This window comes from Aspergillus welwitschiae (genome assembly GCF_003344945.1).
Source record: "Aspergillus welwitschiae strain CBS 139.54b unplaced genomic scaffold BDQ94scaffold_8, whole genome shotgun sequence".
Lineage (NCBI taxonomy): Eukaryota > Fungi > Ascomycota > Eurotiomycetes > Eurotiales > Aspergillaceae > Aspergillus > Aspergillus welwitschiae.
Genome location: NW_020798702.1, coordinates 1,039,365 through 1,058,108, shown reverse-complemented (window position 1 = coordinate 1,058,108; position 18,744 = coordinate 1,039,365). Strand labels below are relative to the sequence as shown.

Here is an 18,744-nt window from a genome sequence, read left to right as displayed (position 1 = left end):
CCTTAGAGTATATGCAGGCAGGCATGAGCTGCAATGTCGGGCAAATCTTCTGAATATAGAACTTAACATTCACAAGCCATGGAATAAGCAACATAGTAGACACAAATGAGGGGACAGATAAATATAGACACAAGGAAAAGTAGTACTGTAGTCAGTCTATCAGATGATGCTCATCAAGGATCAACCTTGTGCAACATCCAGATTTCTTCACACAAAAGGAAAAAACAGGTCCCGCCTGTTAACATCAACGAGTGAGCAATTCAAATTGCTATCCATCAACATCCATCAAGCATCTTCTTCACAGATACTTCAAACAAATCCTTCACATCTCCTGCCCGCTCATTCGTGAGCACATCGGACCAATAGCCAAGCTCCGCATCCACCTCAGTAACACCGTCTCCCCGACTATGGATCTGCACACCGATCGACACGTCCCACGCAGTGGGATCTTCTGCCGAACGCAGCTCAACCTCCAGTTCAGTCCTCTCCGTGGCCTTCTGACCCACTCGCGAGTCCATGTACTGTAGACTCATAAGGGAATTCCACGCTGGGATCTGCCACACGTCTTCCATCTGGGCCAGTCCGTACTGATGCTCCAGCGACTCGAGGAAGTCATCTCGTGCTTGCCTCAACACGTCGCCAATCTCCTTGTTGCTGAGATCGATCCGACACAGAAGCATTTGAATGAGCGGACCAACGGTCTCTGCTGCGCCGGCGAACGGCGCATCCCTGTTGGCGGTCATGAAGGAGAAGAGCGTCTTGTCAGATCCCGTGAGGTGCTGTAACACCATTCCCCAGGCCGTCTGGAGGAACGCTGCCATAGTGACACCGTGCTGCACGCAGAAGGCGGGGAGTCGGCTGGTAGTTTCCGAATCCAGGTTGATGGTCTTTGTCTTGTGGACCCGGGGTTGGGATAGTACGAGGGTGGAGGCATCAGTATGAGGGATAAGCGATGGGCCTGCGCTCCGCGCGAACTCTAGCCAGTATTCCTTGTCCTTAACTAGTGTCTCGCCTTGGCTCATCCCGTTGACCCAGACTGAATAGCTACCGAATGACGGGGCTGGGGTGACGGGAAGCTTGCCCTCGTACGCCAGCATCAGGTCACGGAGGATCAGAGCGACAGAAACGCCGTCGGTAAGTGTGTGGTCTGTTTCGGTTTTGAAGGCAACCTTTTGCACGCCATTGACTGTTGTACTGAACAAGGTGAGCTGATGGTGTGGCTTTCTGTTCGAGAGGCTGTAGTTGACCGATCGGTAGGCGTCCATGCGAGCCGTCATCTCCTCCTCACTGGCACACTCGATCATGGGGACCTCGGGGTGCCAGTTTCGAATGATAACTTGATCGTAGGAGCCGGGCGAAGACATGCTGGGAAGGAAGACAGTTCGGAGTGCGGGATGGCGTTGCACGACCTGGTGCCATGCTTCGCGGATTCTATCCGCGTCGACGACACCATTGAGTGCATGAGCTTGGTAAGTGAAATCCATTTCGTACAAGCGGCGGTTGGGGTGCTTTTCGCGCTCTGTGAGCATGTGACGCTGTACTGGGGCACAGGGGTAAATTCCTTCAATGCTGTCGAGGGTGATGCATTGATCCTGGGGCTGGTGCTGCACGGGTGAGGGTTTGGGAGTCGTTGGCGGAGTGAGCGGCAGGCTTTTCACTCCACTGAGAACCTCAATGGCAAGGCTCAGAGTGGACTTTGTCTTGGCTGCCCACTCAACGATTCTATCCTGGTGTTGCATGTGCTTGTTATAGGCCATGGTAACGTGGGTTCTGCCGCCAACAACAAGGGCAACGATGTCGAAGAGAGACCAGCGGGGAAGCTTTTCATCTTGGACCAATTGGTCGAAGGTCTCGCCGTCTGGTAGTTCGGCATGCGAGAGAAGAGCGTTCTCACTTCCAACTTCAGAGGACCGGCCAAGGTAGTTGAACATGATCTCCATATCGAAATGAGAACCAAAGGCTTTGCGCCCTTTGTCGGAGAGATACCTGGAGCTGAAATATGACATGCCGTTAGCCGGTAGCCGGCGACGGAGATCCTTTACGGTCTGCACGGTCTTGATAATATCCAATTGCAGATCAGATACATGCAGTGGGCTCATAGTTGTGAACCAACCCACTGTGCCGGAAGGATCGATCTGGTTGTTCCATGACTCGCGACCATGGCCCTCAGAGAAGACTGGTGGTGCGGCACGGTCAGGGAAAACGGCTGCAAAGGTGTGGAGAAGAGAAGCCAGAATGATGTCGACAGGGGCAGCGCTTGAAGTCCCCTTGCTGACACTCATTAACTGGGTCGTTAGGGACTCATCGAGCCAAAAGTCGGTCACGACGGCGTCGCAGTATCTGTTGGACTTGTTGCCTCCCATTCCCCAATATTCAAAGTTGGCCACAGGCATGCTTGTGTTTGAGAAAGGTAGCAGGTCTCGTGGTTCAAGAGACTGCGCCATTTCCTTTTGAGAACGCAACCAACTCTGGAAAGAGAGCGGAGCTGGGCCGGCCAAGCTGCCAGTGGCAATGGCAAGCTCCAGATCGCCCAGCAGAACGTGCCACGAAACCACATCCACCACCAAATGATGAGCATGAACAAAAATCAACTGTTTGCGCTCTGAACGAAGATTGTATACGCGGGCAGCGAAGACTGGGCCCTTCTCGATGTCAAACACGCCACCCATGTTCCTCAGTATTCTGGACACTTGATAACCGTCTTCCACATCTTCGACGCTGAAATGGAATGAATTGGCTGAATCTTCAGCAAGGTACTGATACCACTGGCCGGCATCGTTTCGAGCATATCGGGCGCGGAGCATTGAGTGCCGCCGAACAACCTGTGCGAGGGCCTGTCGCAAGGTTTGAGGCGCCACGTCGCTGTTGACTTCCAGAAGAATGCTCTGGTCGAAATGACCAATGTTTGCATCTGCAGCAGATCCCACGAGATCGAAGTACATCTGCTGGATTGGCGAGAGATCAAAGGACCCGTCCTGGACCTTCTTCACAGTTGGTTCGGTATATTCCGCCTTAGACGCAAGCTCGACGAGACTCTTGCTCCTGATAATGTCCAGCATGGAGACCGTAACTCCCTCAGCGCGAGACTTGCTACGCAACTGCATGGCAGCGACGGAGTCGCCACCAAGGGCCAGGAACGAAGAGTTGAGGTTGAGTGTCTCCGAGTTCAAGCCAAGGATCTTGCTGATGAGGTTGCACAGAATTTGCTCCACCGGGGTGGATGGGCGGCGAATTTCTTCTTCTTTCTTATCACTACCTCCGTCGCGCAGCAACGAGGCATAAGTTTCCTGATCCATCTCTTCCATCCAAGCATCAACGGATTTCCGATCAACCTTCGAATTGGCGCTCAGCGGAACAGCCTCGACACCAATCCAAATTGTTGGTACCATGTAGCTTGGCAGGTTCTTCTGCAGCAACTCACGCACGGAGGCAAGTTCCTGTCCAACCTTAATACCATGGGAGGCTTCATCAAGCACAATAATTGTGTTTGCAACGGGGGAGTTGGTCGATGAGACATCATGGAGACTCAACATCGCCACCAGCTTGTCTTTGAGTGGTCCGTGCCGAGGGATACGCGCGACAGCCTGGCGCACTCTTTCGTGTCTTAACATGGCGTGTTCAACTTCGTCTAGCTCCATTCTTTGTCCGTGGAGCTTCACCTGATTGTCTTTACGACCGGAGAATAACATATATCCGTTGGCGTCGTAGCGTGCCAAATCTCCAGTTTTGTACATCCGGCGAGGCGAGGCACTCTTGTCCAGCTTCTTAGCCCAGACTGGATCCTCGATGTACGCAGCTGCCGTCTTTGCCTCATCCTTGAGATAGCCACGCGAGACAAGCGGGCCCTCGACAACAATCTCACCAACGCAACCAAGGGGCACCAGCCTGTTGTGGTTGTCTGGATCGCACAGCCACATTACACTACCCATTGGGTTTCCGAGGCCTTGTGCACTTGTTTGCCGAGTGGTGGGCGGCGTAGCCGATGCGTAGATGGTGGTCTCGGCTGGTCCCCAAATGATAACTAGGTTCACTTTATCGGACCAGGTTTGCACGTTGTCTTGAGTGGGTGCTTCACCACCGAGGACAAGGGTACGCAGTGTTGGAACGGCTTCTGGGCGGAGAAGTTTGGCCACCGACGGGGTGACCGACATGAAGTTTGCCTTATATTTGGTGATAGCTCCAGGAAGCTCGTTCAACCTCTCCCACTCAGATGGCGTGCAGATGGTGGCTCCGCGTTGGAGGGAAATGAAAATGTCACCGAGACCGATATCGAAAGTATAAGCCGAGAACTGGAACACCCTGGTGCCAGGGTTGACCTTGAATTGAGCACCATGTGCCTGTGCGCTCATGCGCAGATTGCCGTGTTCGACCACAATTCCCTTGGGCCGACCCGTGCTTCCTGAAGTGAAGCAAACATAGACTGCGTTGGAGGGCTTGACCTTGGGCAGTTCCACGTAGTCAACATCGGGCAGTCGATCCAAATACTCTCGGTCAATCGGGATGGTTGTGACAGCGGCATCATCAAAGATGCCAGTGTGTTGCGGCGAGACCAATACAAACTCGGCCCCGATCGTCTTCAAGATCTCTTTTCTGCGGTTCGCCGGGTGAGTAGGCCCAAGATGCACAACGACGCCTCCGGCTTTGATGATAGCTATGGTAGACACGATGGCCCAGGTGGACTTGTCAAAGCAGAGTGGAACCATGACTTCGAGTCCAACGCCCTTTAAAACAAGTGTCTTTGCTAGCTTTGTCGCGTAGTGCTCTAGCTGGGCGTAGGTCATCTCGCCATCCCAGCCTGAGAGGGCGAGGTTCTGGGGATGAAGTCGGCATTGCTCGGCAATGGCCTCGTGAACTGCCTTGCCGTCGATGGAACCCACAGGCCATCTAGCATTCCAGGCCTCGATTTGGGTAAAGTCACTTGGGCCGAAGAGGTCGAGTTCACCAACCTTCCTAGCCTCGAGCCCGTCAGATGCCATACGGTAGAGCTGGTCGACGACGTGTTCGAACTGTTTGCAGATCCAATCCATCTGGTGCGTGGGAATGACGGTCGGGTCATGTCGTGCCAAAACGTTGACAGTCTCCCCGCTCTGAGCCAGATGGCACTCAAAAACAATAGGGTATGACCAGAGTCCATCCAGCAGCTCAGGCATTTCTATCTCAGTGATGAAGCCACTCTGGGTGGAATCCTCCCCGAACTCGAACAATGTAGTGAAGTCAAGCGCGGGTTGGACGTCTTTGCCCAACTGTCGAAGTGTTTGTACGCCGGCATGCTGGTGCGGGATCATGCTGACAGATTGCTCTTGAACCCGCTGGAGGAAGTTGACGATGGCCTCGTCGTCATTGATCTGGATCCGAACCGGTACCGTCGTAACAGTTGGGCCGACAACTTCCACGATGCCAGGGACAGCGCAGTCGCGACCTGATTGGGCTGCACCAAAGGTAATATCATTGGACCCGCCATGCCTGGAACTCACGATGGCCCATGCCGCTCGGAGCAAGGTTGACTTGAGTATTCCAGTGGGTTGATGCTCGGGCGCTGGTAGACGGATGGTGTGAGAGACGTTGGCGCTGTTCTTGGCCTCGTATGTTTTGGAGGGCAACTTGGGGAAATGTGCGGGTGTACCACTGAGCTGATCTTTCCAGAAATTGTCCGACTCGGATTGATCAACTTGAGAGAGATGCCGAATGAAGACATTATATCCTGGACCCACCTGATATTGCTCACCCGCGTAGAACTTTTCCACAGCCCCAAGGAGTACCGTGGCACTCCAGCCATCATAAAGAGCGTGATGGAGGGCCAAGACAAATTTGCGTGCCTCGATGTCAATTGCAAAGGAGCACAGACGGCCTCCGTACTCAATCACGGGAAGGCTAAAGGATGTCTCATCGGTGATGGTCTGCCATGCTAGCTGTTCCTTGAGCACGACCTGGAGAGACTCGGAGGCACGACCGAGGATAATGCGCGTACGCAGGATCGGGAAGACGTCGGCGGCCTTTTGCCATGCCCCCTTAAAGCGATCAATGTCGAGATCAGCTGGCAAGTCGAAGATTCTTGTCGAGATGTAGGAGCCCTGCTTCCGAGTGGAGACTGCCATGAGACCTTCCTGCAGTGCCGAACAGAGATAAATGTCTTCGATGTCGCTCGCATCGACATTGCATTGGCGAACGGCCTCCTGAATAGCGTCGTCAACGATCTCTGGCTGGAGCAGCGAGAAAGGCGCAATGGTTGCGTCTTGGCTTTGCACACTGCTCTCCCAGAGCTCGGCCATTTGGTACAGTCGCGGCATGCGGAACAAGTCGCTCACTGCCAGCGCTTTGCCAGCGCGACGAGCCGCGGCCGCAAGTCGCATGGCTTGAATTGAATCACCTCCTCTGTGGAAGAAATTGTCGTTGGCTGAGATTGACTCCTCTGGGAAGATTCCGAGGACTTCAGACCACAATGCTCGGAGCCGCTTCTCAGCTTCGCTTGTGCATGCGCGACCTCCGTTGGTGTTTGATGAATCGGCTTCATCGTCCAGAGTATACTGTTGTCTTTGCTCGGACGACAAAGATGCGCCAAGTGTCCTGAGCGCTTTGCGGTTCTTCTTTCCCGTCTGTGTCACAGGCATGGATCGTAGAGGAATAAAGAAAGAGGGGACCATGTGAGGAGGAATGGTGTCCAATAAGTGGTTCTTGAGGGCGACGAGCTGGTCTCGAACGACGTCCATGCTTTCGACATCCCCAGATGCACCAGTCGACTCAGAGGATGCATTGAGTCTTAGGAAGGCCGCCAGAGCCACGCGGTCTTTGTTCCCATCCAAGAAGACCTTTTCGACAACGACAGCGTCTGCATCAATGCCGTGGGCCACGATGTTTTGTTCCACCTCGCTCAGCTCAATGCGCTGTCCACGGACCTTGACTTGGCTATCCTTACGGCCGACATAGAGGATAGTGCCGTCTGCATCATACTTGACCAAGTCACCTGTCTTGTAGATGCGCATGGCTTGGATGCCCAGAGCCCGCGCAAATGCTGGGTTCTCGATGTAGGCAGCAGCGGTCTGTTCGGGATTGGCTTTATAGCCTCGTGTGACGATTGGGCCTTCTACACAGAGTTCACCCACGCACCCAATCGCCACCAGACGATTGTGGTCATTTGCTTCGGTGATCCATGTCCGGCAGCCAAGTCCGCGACCGATGTTGTTCGGAGACAAGGTCCCTGGCTGCAGATGCGAGACACTGGTCCAGATACTGCACTCCGAGGGTCCATATGACTGTTATGGATTAGCACTGAGATCAAATAAAAGCAAAATAGAGAGATTTATAGAAAACGCACATTGAGTAATGTCACACGAGATGCCCAGCGGTCACATAGGCCTTGACTGATGGCCTCACCGCCTAATGCCAGATGCTTCAAGCCTGGCATCTGCTCCGGATCGAGTGTCTCTGCAGTTGTTGGAACGTGGAAGGACCAGTTCACTCTGTACTTGTTAACTGCGCCAGCGAGGTCGCTAAGTCGCTCGATCTCAGACGGCACGCACACGCAGCCACCGCGCATCAAGGTGGTAAAAACCTCCGAGTTGGACACGTCGAAGACATGGGAGGCGAATTGTAGTGTGCGAGTATCCGGTCCCATTTGTACATGAGGTCCTTCATAGTGTTGCATGGAACACAAACCACGATGTTCAATGATTGCGCCCTTGGGCTTACCGGTACTGCCGGAGGTGAAAACGATCAGTGCTGCATTGGATGGTTGCACTGCGGAGGTGACGCGGTCGGTTGTTGTTTGCTTGGGTAGGTATTCGAAACTGGCATCATCGATTGGCAGAACCTTGGGCGCCATGCCAGAGAACTTATCTGCATGGTGGGGTGAGCACAGTACCAGGGGTGCTTGGACATCCTGGAGGATATCCTGCATGCGAGCGGCTGGGTATGCCGGACTCAAGGCCGTGTAGCAACCGCCAGCCTTCAGGATGGATAACATAGAGACGACATTCCATTTGGACTTGTCAAAGCAAAGAGCGACCGTCACTTCTGGGCCGACGCCGAGGTTCTGAAGATGGGCTGCGAGGCGTTCGGTCACCCCATCCAGTTCCCCAAAGGTGTAACTTCCGTCCCAGGCACACACGGCCTCAGCGTCTGGACGCTTCTTCGCTCGCTCTGCGACAAGTTGATGCACGCACCCTTGAACCGTTTCAGGTAGATCACCATTCCATGACATGATCTCACTGATGTCGTCGGGGCTAAGCACTTGGATATCACGAATGCACGTCTCCGGTTGACTGGTCAGTTGCTGGACCACATGGTTGTATTGGCTAAGCAGTCTCTGCATATCCCGGTCAGAGATCAAGGTGTGATCATAGCGAGCTTCCACGACGATTGCTCCATCACTGTGGTCGTAGTTGCGAATGACCAAGGCATCGGTGTAAAAGCCCTCTGGAAGATCGGCGGTTACAATTTCCATGCCGTCAAGGGCCTCGCTGACGTCGCTGATGCTCGGCTCCACCGCAAAACGATGTCCCATATTGTCTACAGCCGCACGAGCCAGCTCATTGAGACGACGAATATTCTGCAGACCGGTGTGTTCAAACGGCATCATTGTAATGGCCTGTTGGTGGAGGGCGTCCAGGTACTGAGCTACCGTTGTCTCGCTATCCAACGGAACGGTCATGCGGAACGGGGCGGTTGTCATTGTGGGCCCGTTCATGGTAGAGATACCTGCAACCGGGGCGTTTCGGCCAGAAAGGGTCACGCCGAACAGAACGTCCGAGCTGTCCTGGTGTCGAGCCACGACGAGACCCCATGCGGCGCGCAGATAGTTCGTCACTGAGATCTTGGTTCCAGCCGGGCGATTCAGCTGGAATTGTAAGCGACAAGCGCGATGAGGAACAACCTGGTGACCTTGTGGCCTGGGTGGAAATTGGGGCGGTGCCTCGCCGTCAGCAGGGAACTGCTTCTGCCAGTACTCCCTGGCAGAGCTGTCTCGTTCCTGATCCTGCAAGAAGCGGATGAATCCCTTGAAGGAGACCGGCTTGGGGACCACGGAACCCTCGTGTGCCATCGCGTGGGCAATCTGTTCGAATGTGATGTCCATGCTGAAGCCGTCGCACAGTGCATGGTGTCCTGACCACACGATGTAACGTTCTCCGTTCTCCTCTACCATGGCGAGACGGATGAGCGCACTTCCATAGGTCACCGGAGCGTTTAAATCCTCGTCGAGATACGCGGCCAGATTGTCGCGCTTGATCCAGTCAACCGGGACATTCAGTACCGTCTGGAGGAGTCCGGCGCCACTGACGCTCACAAAGCGCGTTCGGAAAATAGGTTCGGCGGAGACAACGGCATCGAACGCACGGCGGAATCTAGACACGTCGTAATTTGGGTCTGTGAGGCGCAGGATGCGCTGATCCTTGTACGCTCCGGTTTGTCGCATCGAAAGAGCGACCAGACCCTCCTGTAGTGGGGTGGATGGGTACATATCAACGATGGCATCAGGCCTGACACCACACTGTGTTGCCGCTTCGGCGCGAATCGTCTGCAGTGATGACGTGGATGACAGTGGGACAAGGTCAAATGCTTTCTCATCTGTCTCCTGTTCTCCAGATTCATCGCCCATTCGCACGACTTGGGCCATGTCGGACAAGACGGGATTCGCGAAGATGTCCGCGAAAGTCAAGGACATGCCTGCCACTCGTGCAGCGCCTGCAAGCCGCATGGCCACAACTGAGTCGCCTCCAAGTTGGAAGAAGTCATCAGAAGCGCCCACCTTCTCCAAGGGCAAGTTCAGGACTTTACTCCAGGCGGCTTGAAGCTTCTGCTCACGGGGTGTCGTCGGGGCTTTCTTCGTGGTCTCACCCTGCAGCATGTAACGAGAAACGTCGGCCTCGGAAAGACCAGCGATTATCTCCCGCAGGACATTACGAGCCAGCTTGCCGTTCGCGGTTCGTGGAATCTGCGTGATTGGGACGAACATGGCCGGGACCATGTATTGAGGTAGGCTTGTCTTGAGGGCTCGCTTCAGGTCGGAGAACAGGCGGGCGAGCGTCTCAGTCATGGGAATGGACAAAGTGTCCAGGGGCTTCGCAGGCGCCTCGTCGAGGAACTGAACGAATGCTACCAAAGTTCGGTCCTGGATTTGGACCTTTGGAAGCATCACGGCATCAACGGAAACCAGACTCGACTGGTCAAGCTGGGCGAGCTGGGCCTGAACTTCGTACTTGATGTGGTCAAGCTCAACGCGCTGGCCGTGAATCTTGATCTGGCTATCACGACGGCCGATGATGGTCAGGCTGCCGTCACGGTTGAAGCGACACAGATCGCCGGTTCGGTAGAATCGCCGGTTCTGGTGTGGAGTCATACTCTTCGCCCATCTGGGGTTCTGGACAAAGGCTGCAGCTGTCTGTTCTGGGTTGTTCAGGTAGTGACGCGCGAGCAGCGGACCCTCAAGAAGGAGCTCGCCCACGGCACCCAGAGGCATCAGCTTGTGGTAGTCGGTGGGATCCGCGATCCATGCGTGGCAACCAAAAGCCTGACCGATGTTTGCTGGGCTGCCATTCGCGCTCAGACGGGTGGGTGTACAAGTGACGGCGACAGATGACTCGGCCGGGCCATAGCTGTTGTAAAGCTCGACTGCTGGCGCCCAGATCTCAACGTTCTCCCGGGTAAGGGGCTCGCCAGCGCTGAACAACCATCGGAGCTGGGGGACCTGCTCCGGGCGCATGAGACTAATAACGGTGCTGGTTAAGTGGGCGTGGTTAGCACGAAGGCGGTTCAATGCTCCAGGGATATCATTGACACGGTCCTCATCTGACGGCACGCAGACGCAGCCACCGCGCTGGAGGGTCGTGAAAATGTCCTGATTCGATGTATCAAAGGTGTAGCTGGCGAACTGGAAGACGCGAGCCTCTGGGCCGATACGAACCGCAGGACCCATGAGATCTGACAGGGTCGCCATCGAGGCATGTTCCACCACTACAGCCTTGGGCCGACCGGTCGTACCAGACGTGAAAACGACGCAAGCCGCATTGTTTGGCTGGATGTAACTGCATGCCGGGCCAGACTTTGAAGGGAGCTTGGCAACGAACTCTGGCGTGATCTCCACAATGGTCAAGTTGTCACACCCTTCGAACAAGTGCCGATTCTGCGGTGCCACACACACCACCTTGGCTCCGGCTTCTTGGACCAAACCCTCCAGTCGCTTTCTTGGATGCGTCGGATCCAGGCCGACGAAGGCACCACCGGCTTTCAGAATCGCAAGGCACGTCACGATGGTCCAACCTGACTTCGGGAAACAGTGTGGCACAACGGTCTCGGGACCTACGGCCAAGCTACGCAGGTAATGTGCGAGCCGGTTGGATACATCATCGAGCTGACTGTATGTCCACTCGCCATCCCAAGCACACACCGCCGGAGCGCGAGGCTGCACGCGGGCGAGCTTCTCGAAATTTGTGAAGATCAATCGGTTTGCCCGTGGCAGTTCGTGGGTGTTGAAGGACAACAGTTGATCCGTATGGGCGACGCCCACAAGTTCGACCTCGCTGATAGGGGTATCCGGCCGGGTTATAATTGCTTGAACGGCATTTCCGAGCGCACTCGCAATATTGCCTGCTTGCTTGGCCGTCAAGTGATCGGTCCAGTGACGGAGTGAAGCACGCGCCGTGTTAGAGCCGTTGAGCTGCACGTCTAGGACGATGGCGTACTCATCGGGTTCGTGATCCCCGATGTTCTTGAACATGAGTGACGAATCGGCTGGGCTATCAACATCACGGTTTACTGCAATGATGGTATTGAAGAGTGGACTGCCTCCTGTCTTGAGTGCGTGCTGGATATTGGAGAGACCAACGTGCTGGTGAGGCAGGGCATTGACATAGTCATCGGCAACAATGTGCACCGCATCGAGCAATGTTGTAACGGTGGCAGTGGTATCAACCCCATTTTCCTTCTCCTCTGTTGCAAAAGACAGACGGCTCACCAGCATAGTGAGGAAAGCACCAACTCCTTCTTGGATGCCCGGGAGGGGAGCGTCGCGCCCTGCCGAGAGGTAACCGAAGCAGACTTGCTCGGGCGACTCGGCATAAGCCCGGAGTACCAGTGCCCAGGCAGCCTGGAACACGTTGGCAGGGGTGACGGAGGTCCTCCGGCAGAAGTCGAGAAGCGCCTCATTTGAGACGCCCTCCTCTTTCAGGGGAACTGACACCACGTTCAACTGTCTCTCACCTTGGTTCTCTGTCTCTAGGCTGGCCAGCCTGGGAACCATGGTCGCACTCTGACCCCTGAGGTAATCTGCCCAGAAGTCGATTGATGATTCCAGAGGCGTCTCGCGGATGTGGGAGATGTAATTGCGGAACGGCATTGCAGGCTCCAATTGCGCCGCATGCCCATCATACGCCTGCAGTAGATCACGGACAATCACAGTCGCAGAGACGCCATCCACGATGACATGGTTCATCTCTAGTTTGATGACAACGTGGCTGGCTCCTGCAATGCGGCAGATAGACAACCGATGCGCAGGCTCGGGTCCTCTGATCGAGATGGGCTCTTGGTTGGCAAGGACGGACGCGAAATCTTCGGCAGGGCCATTGCAGTCCACGATGGAGATGCTAGGCTGGGTATGGGCCAGCACGACCTGGTTGAACTGTGCCTCACTGTCGGAGCTTTCAACGAAGATTGTCCGGAGAGACGTGTGTCGCTGCACGACCTCTGTCCACGACTTCACAAGTCGCTCAACAGACACCGACTCCCTGGCATCGCGTGGCCTCAGTTCCGCGATATGATAGACATCATACATGTCATCCGCGGACCGGTGCTGGCTAAGTAACAGGTCCTGCTGCATGGGCGAGCATGGATAAATGTCTTCGATCAACGAAGACTCAGGCCCAGGAATAAGGCCGATCTGGGGCAGTTGTTCGTTGATGAGCTTGTCCAGGGTGTTGTAGCTGATTCCGTGCAATAACGGGAAGTCTGTTGGGGTGTATTCAACCGGGGCGTTGACCATCTTGACAACGAGGGAAGCAAGCGTTTCCTGCGCGGTCGCAATCCACGCCTTGACCTGGTTCTCTTGAACAACCTTCTTGTTAAAAGAAAAGGCAAGCTGAATATTCTCATCGATGACTTCCGCCACAATGGAGATGTTGCTAACCAAAGGAGCCGCTCCGGGTGCAGGGAGAAAGACGGGACGCGGTTTGATTTGCACAAGGCTGCGAGGACCGTCAATAATGTTCGACAGATCGCGGTAGCGAAACGAGATCTCCGGGTTCTGAATACTGCTTGGCTCCATTATCGTTTTCCGGGCGTCCTTGATCTCCTTCAACATGCGCACTTGCGCGTCGTTGGTGCTCGTATCGGCCGTATCGAGATTCAATGCACGCAGAGTCTCGAATCGACCAACGGTTTGCGAGAGGTCAATGCCAAAATCTTCAGACGCGCGTCCACGCTCATCCTCCCACAAAGCAAGTGTGGGTAGGGTCTCCCGGCCGCCAAATGTTTGGCTAAATGAAAGCATCAGACTTGCCATCATGAAGTCGACGACGTGAGTCCGCAGTGGCTTGTGTACTTCCTCGCTCAAGAGCAGAGTAGTTGTTGCCTGGTCAAGCTCCACTGCCTGGTAGTCCATGTCAACCTCCGATGCTAGCAGAATGCGTGGCGCGACTGCAATCTCGTCACCCGTTGTCTCTCTCTCGACACTGATCCAGTTCTGGAAAGAGACTGGCTCCTGGGCTTCTTCGCCCAGAAGAGGCCCATCTGGGAGACTCAAGCAGGTCTGGAGCTGCCGTATGATGATGCTCCAGGAGGCGCCGTCGACCACAGCACTGTGGGCTCTCAAGACCAATAATTGCTTTTCCGCTCCTGTAACCAGACCAGCGGAGAAGATTGGCCCAGAGAGGGACACGGCGTCTGCTGTGGCTGCGATTGTGGTGATATCCTCAGGACGTTCTATGCGGTGATGCTGAAAGCTGTAAGAACCCTCGATCTCAGAGGTGACCGTCTGCCTGAGAGACAGGGCGCCCTTCTCTTCTGACTCACCAAAGCGTGCCCGCAACATGGAGTGGCGGGTGACAATGGCTTCCAACGCAGCCTTGACACGAGCGGCCGAAACAGTGCTATCCAGTTTTAAAAGAATGCTCTGCGTGAGATGGTTTGCCGCCCTCCCGTCACCCAGGCAGAACTGCTGAGCCCGCGAAAGTGGAAATGAGACATCCAAAACATCTGGCTTTGGTTTCATCCCAGAGGTCTTCTCCACGCGGCCAGCCAAGTCCTTGATGCATTTACTCTTCATCATGTCCGGGACTGTCACATTCAAGCCGGCACGCTGGCATTGTGAGATCACACGCATGGCAGCAAGACTGTCGCCACCAAGCGCAATGAAAGACTTGTTCAGCGGCAAACTGTGAGCGGGAGTGTTCAAGGCCTGAGCGAAGATGTCGCGAAGGGTTCGTTCAACCTCGGACAGATGGGCGTCAGACTTCTCATCCGAAGAGCCGTTTTCTGACACGTCAGTACCGAGCAAACCCAAAAGGCGATTGTACAGGCCCTCATCCATGTCCAACAGCCAGTTAAAGACCCGCTTGCGATCGAGCTTGGCCGACACCAATAGCGGCCATGCCTCGATCACGATCCAGACGGCGGGAACCATGTATTCCGGCACACATTCGCGCAGGTGGTTCCGAACGGCATCGGCCTGAACCTTAACATCTGGCCTCTCATCTTCAAATAGCACGTCGATGGGCGCATCGGATCGACCAGCTTTGGAGTCCTGAGCAAAATCTTTCAGACATACAACGGCGACGATTTTCTCCCTACACCGCCCAGTCTTGGGGAGGAACGCCGCAGCATGTTTGATGTGGGGGTGGCGAGCGATGTTGTGCTCAATTTCGCCCAACTCCACACGTAATCCACGGAGTTTGACTTGGGTGTCTTTGCGCCCAAGGATCTGGATGGTGCCGTCAAGGTTGAACCTGGCCAAGTCACCAGTCTTGTAGAAGCGCATGGATGCGCTTTCACTTGAGACCGTCGCGCCTGATGGTGTCAGTGACCAGCCTTCGGTCCAGATCGGGTTCTCAATGAAAGAGGCGGCCGTCTTTTCTGCATCATTCAAATATCCCCGTGCGAGAATGGGACCGGAGATCAATAGCTCGCCGACGGCGCCAAGGGGGACGAGCCGGTCGTGATTTTCGGCATCCACGATCCAGCAAAGACCGCCAACGGCGCGGCCTATATTTGATGGATCACTCGTCGGTTTTAGATGTGGATCGCCTGCCGCGGCGACGGAACACTCGGATGGACCGTATCCGTTGATCAGTTGCAAGTGTGGATGTCGATTTTGCTGAGTGGCTCACCACCCAGGGCGAGCGTCTTGAGGTTGGGAACCATCTCAGGTCGCAGCAGCTTGACTAGCGACGGCGTCAAGAAGGCCCATGTGATGTCGAATTTGTCGAAGATGGGCTGGAGACCCTGGGCCATGCTCGCCATGTCTGGGGTGCATACACATGCACCCGAGATAAGGGAAGTCATGATCTCCAACATGCTCACATCGAAACTGTACGAGGCGAGCTGCAAGACACGACTACCGCGGGAGAGATTGGATAGAGAGGCGTGAACGAGGGCACCCGAGATGAATGCCTTGTGCGGGATGAGACAGCCCTTCGGCTTACCTGTGCTTCCTGAAGTAAAAATAAGGTAGAGGAGGTTGTTAGGGGTAACACCGGACTCGAGGATATGATCCTCGACCGGCAGAGAGGCGGCGAATTGTTCGTCTAAGACGATGGTTCGCACGCCCATTTCGTTTTCCCACGTTTCGGCCTGGCTTTTCGAGCTCAGTACCCACTTACCGTCGATTTGTTCCATGATATCTTGCCTGCGGCTGACTGGGTTAGCTGGGTCGATAAACACAATAGCACCACCCGCTTTGATCACACCCAACAGGGCGGCGATGGCCCAGCGGCTCTTCTCAAAGCACAGGGGTACAATGGATTCCGGTCGGATGCCCTCTTCTCGAGCTAGCCAGACTGCGATGCGATCGGAAATAGCGTCCAGCTCGCCATAGGTGAAGCGGCCGTCCCAGGCGTCCACAGCGAGCATGTCCGGCTCCTCCTGCGCGCGCTGGCGGAAGAGGAAATGGACGCATGATTCGACCGTCTCCGGCAGCTGGACGCTATTCCAGGTCCAAAGCTTTGCCTTATCGTAGTTACTGACTAGATCGATGGCATCTAGGCGGTCGTGACGCCGGTCGGGGTCGTTGATCAAATTAAGAACGTGCGCAAAAGCAGCCGCGAGGTGATCGGCTCGTTCTTGGTCGATGGTAGATGGCGCAAAACGCACCACGAGTTCGAGCTTGCCAAATGGCAGAGGAATAGCCACGAGCTCAATTAGTGCGCCCGTAGCATCCAGATGGCTGGGGGAGGAGGAGTTGAGATAGGTCTTGTTGGAGGTGAGGGTCGTAATCGATTGCAGGAATGGCGAGGTAGCGGCCTCATTTCGTGAGGAGGCCAAAGGGACCTGGTCGGAGGCCGGCTCCTTTGTCGCTTGGTGTGTTTGCTGGATGAAGTCGGAGATTGTTGTTGCGCCGTCGAGCTGTGCGTTGCATACTTGGTAGGTGGATTCAAGATCGTCGGCCTCTCCCGATGTAGTGGCGGTGATGAAGCGAGTGTCTTCCTGGCCGGTATACTGCCAGACCACGATGCTCCAGGCAGCGTTGATCAGAGCGGCAAGCTCAGTGTCGGGGTTCTCGCGATGGGAGACGCCGACGTTCTCGAAAAGGGTAGTAGAAGTGGCTTGAGTAAACATTGTGATAGAGATTATGGGTCTAGGCGTTAGGGCAAATAGCGGTCGGTCGATTAACGATAGTAGGATTCAGGCAGCAACAATATGGCAGCAATAGAGTGAAAGATGTATGGAAAAATCTAAAGTTAGGATACTTGAAGCTACTCCGCCTCTGGGTTATATCGTAGCCTAGGGCTCTATACTCGACTCCAGCTGTATTCACACCACGTGGGGCTTAGCAGTAAGGCTTATTATCATTGTTTAATCAGGCTAGTCTACGGCCCCCGCAGTGAAGGGACTGAGGCTGTGGTTTACTATTTGTTATGAATTTCAATGCCTATTTTTGAATTTCGATGCCTATTTTCTTTGTTGGGGTTTAGACGCGCCAGAGTGGCTGTGGTAACACATCCCTGTCGCAGGATTGCTTACTATACAGTTTCAGAGTATATAGTAAGCAGTTACGGCCCCAACATCAGATCAACCTCTCACACTGTTTTCAGACTCCTCTGTCCACTGTTTCTTACTCCTAATTCTTACTTCTTACTTCTCTTAAGCTTATCTGGTTGTCTTTTAGCTCACTTTTCTTCCTTCCTGGTCTCGTTTTCCCCCCATCTCCACTACGAATTTTCTTTTCCCTTCTCATATCCACAGACCCCATTGCCCACCATGACGAACTGCACTACCGATTGGAGCAATGTCACGCTCGCTACTTTCAACCAGACTCTACTCAATGATACCTCATTGTGTACGAAATGCACCTGTCCTCTCGTCCTGGACGGCGAGCAGCTGTCATGGGTGCGATACTACCCGAATCTGGCGGGCAACGTCCTCTACGCAGTCCTCTTCGGCCTCTTTCTCGTGCTGCAGCTCTTCTTCGGCATCTCGCGCAAGACCCGGGGATACATGATCGGCATGACCCTTGGGTTGATTCTTGAAGTCTTGGGCTACGTCGGACGGATTCTCCTCCGCTACTCGATGTTCGAATTCTCATGGTTCCTGATGTGAGTTTCCCTCTAAAATAAAACCTTAGGCGTGAAAACTAACAACCATGACAGGTATCTCGTTCCTCTCACTATCGCCCCGGCCTTCATCTCCGCAGCCATCTATCTGACCCTATCGCGGATCATCACGATCTATGGCGCCGAGCACGCTCGCTTCCGTCCCCAGGTCTACACCTACATCTTCATCACCTTCGACATCATCGCCCTTCTGCTGCAAGCCGTGGGCGGCGCCGTCGCCTCCGTCGCTGACGCCTACTCATCCATGCAGGACCAGGGCGTGCATGTCATGGTCGGCGGCCTTGCGTGGCAGGTGGTGTCGCTGTTCATCTTCTCGTGCCTGGGTCTGGACTTCTACCTGCGTGTGAGCCGGGCTAGCCGCAAAGGAGTCCCTCTCAACCCGGCGTTTGATTCGCTACGCGCACAGCGGTCCTTCGAGCCGTGGTTCATTGTTTCCCTGTCTCTGGCCGTCTTGTTTATCTTTGTGCGGAGCGTGTTCCGGTGTGCTGAGCTACAGGGTGGATTTGGCGGCAAGTTGGCCAATGAGGAGATTACGTTCATGGTGCTGGAGGGAGCGATGATGGTGCTGGCTTGTGGGTTGTTGACTTTCTTCCACCCCGGGTTGATTTTGGGGGCTAGGGAGTGGGCGCTGGCTAAGTGGACTCGCGGTGGTAAGGGGGTCTAGATTAGATTCATTTTCTTTGGAGAATGAGGCTGAGTGCAGGGGATTGAGGGGTGATGTGACTGGGGTGATGTGTATGAGGTGATTACGTGGAAGAGTTTGTTTGCTTGCTTGCTTTCTTTCCTTACGGGTATTAGGCTTAGGCTTGGCTGGTCTTGGCTTCGGGTTCTTTGTTTTCTGGTTTTCAGCCTTGCGGGTTGTTTGTGGGCAGGGGATGAGTGAATGACAGCTCAGACGCGAGTGTTATCAAGGGCTAGACCCGCTCATCGGAAGAGATACCTTTTTATTTTGCCTGTATTCACTAATAGACTGGACATTTTACGGAAAATT

The 18,744-nt window shown here is 54.7% G+C and overlaps 2 protein-coding genes across 2 annotated transcripts; one reads left to right on the top strand and one right to left on the bottom strand.

Moving 5' to 3' along the window:
* Positions 1-275: 275 nt before the first annotated feature.
* On the bottom strand, positions 276-16,758 carry BDQ94DRAFT_168343 (acetyl-CoA synthetase-like protein; the record flags this gene model as incomplete). Its single annotated transcript, XM_026771028.1, has 3 exons — positions 276-7,250; positions 7,313-15,186; positions 15,312-16,758. The coding sequence occupies 3 exons, from the start codon at positions 16,756-16,758 to the stop codon at positions 276-278; spliced, it is 16,296 nt and encodes a 5,431-aa protein (XP_026629055.1).
* A 642-nt stretch (positions 16,759-17,400) lies between these two features.
* BDQ94DRAFT_158189 (RTA1 domain-containing protein) lies at positions 17,401-18,417 on the top strand (the record flags this gene model as incomplete). Its single annotated transcript, XM_026768902.1, has 2 exons — positions 17,401-17,735; positions 17,790-18,417. The coding sequence occupies 2 exons, from the start codon at positions 17,401-17,403 to the stop codon at positions 18,415-18,417; spliced, it is 963 nt and encodes a 320-aa protein (XP_026629054.1).
* Positions 18,418-18,744: the final 327 nt, after the last annotated feature.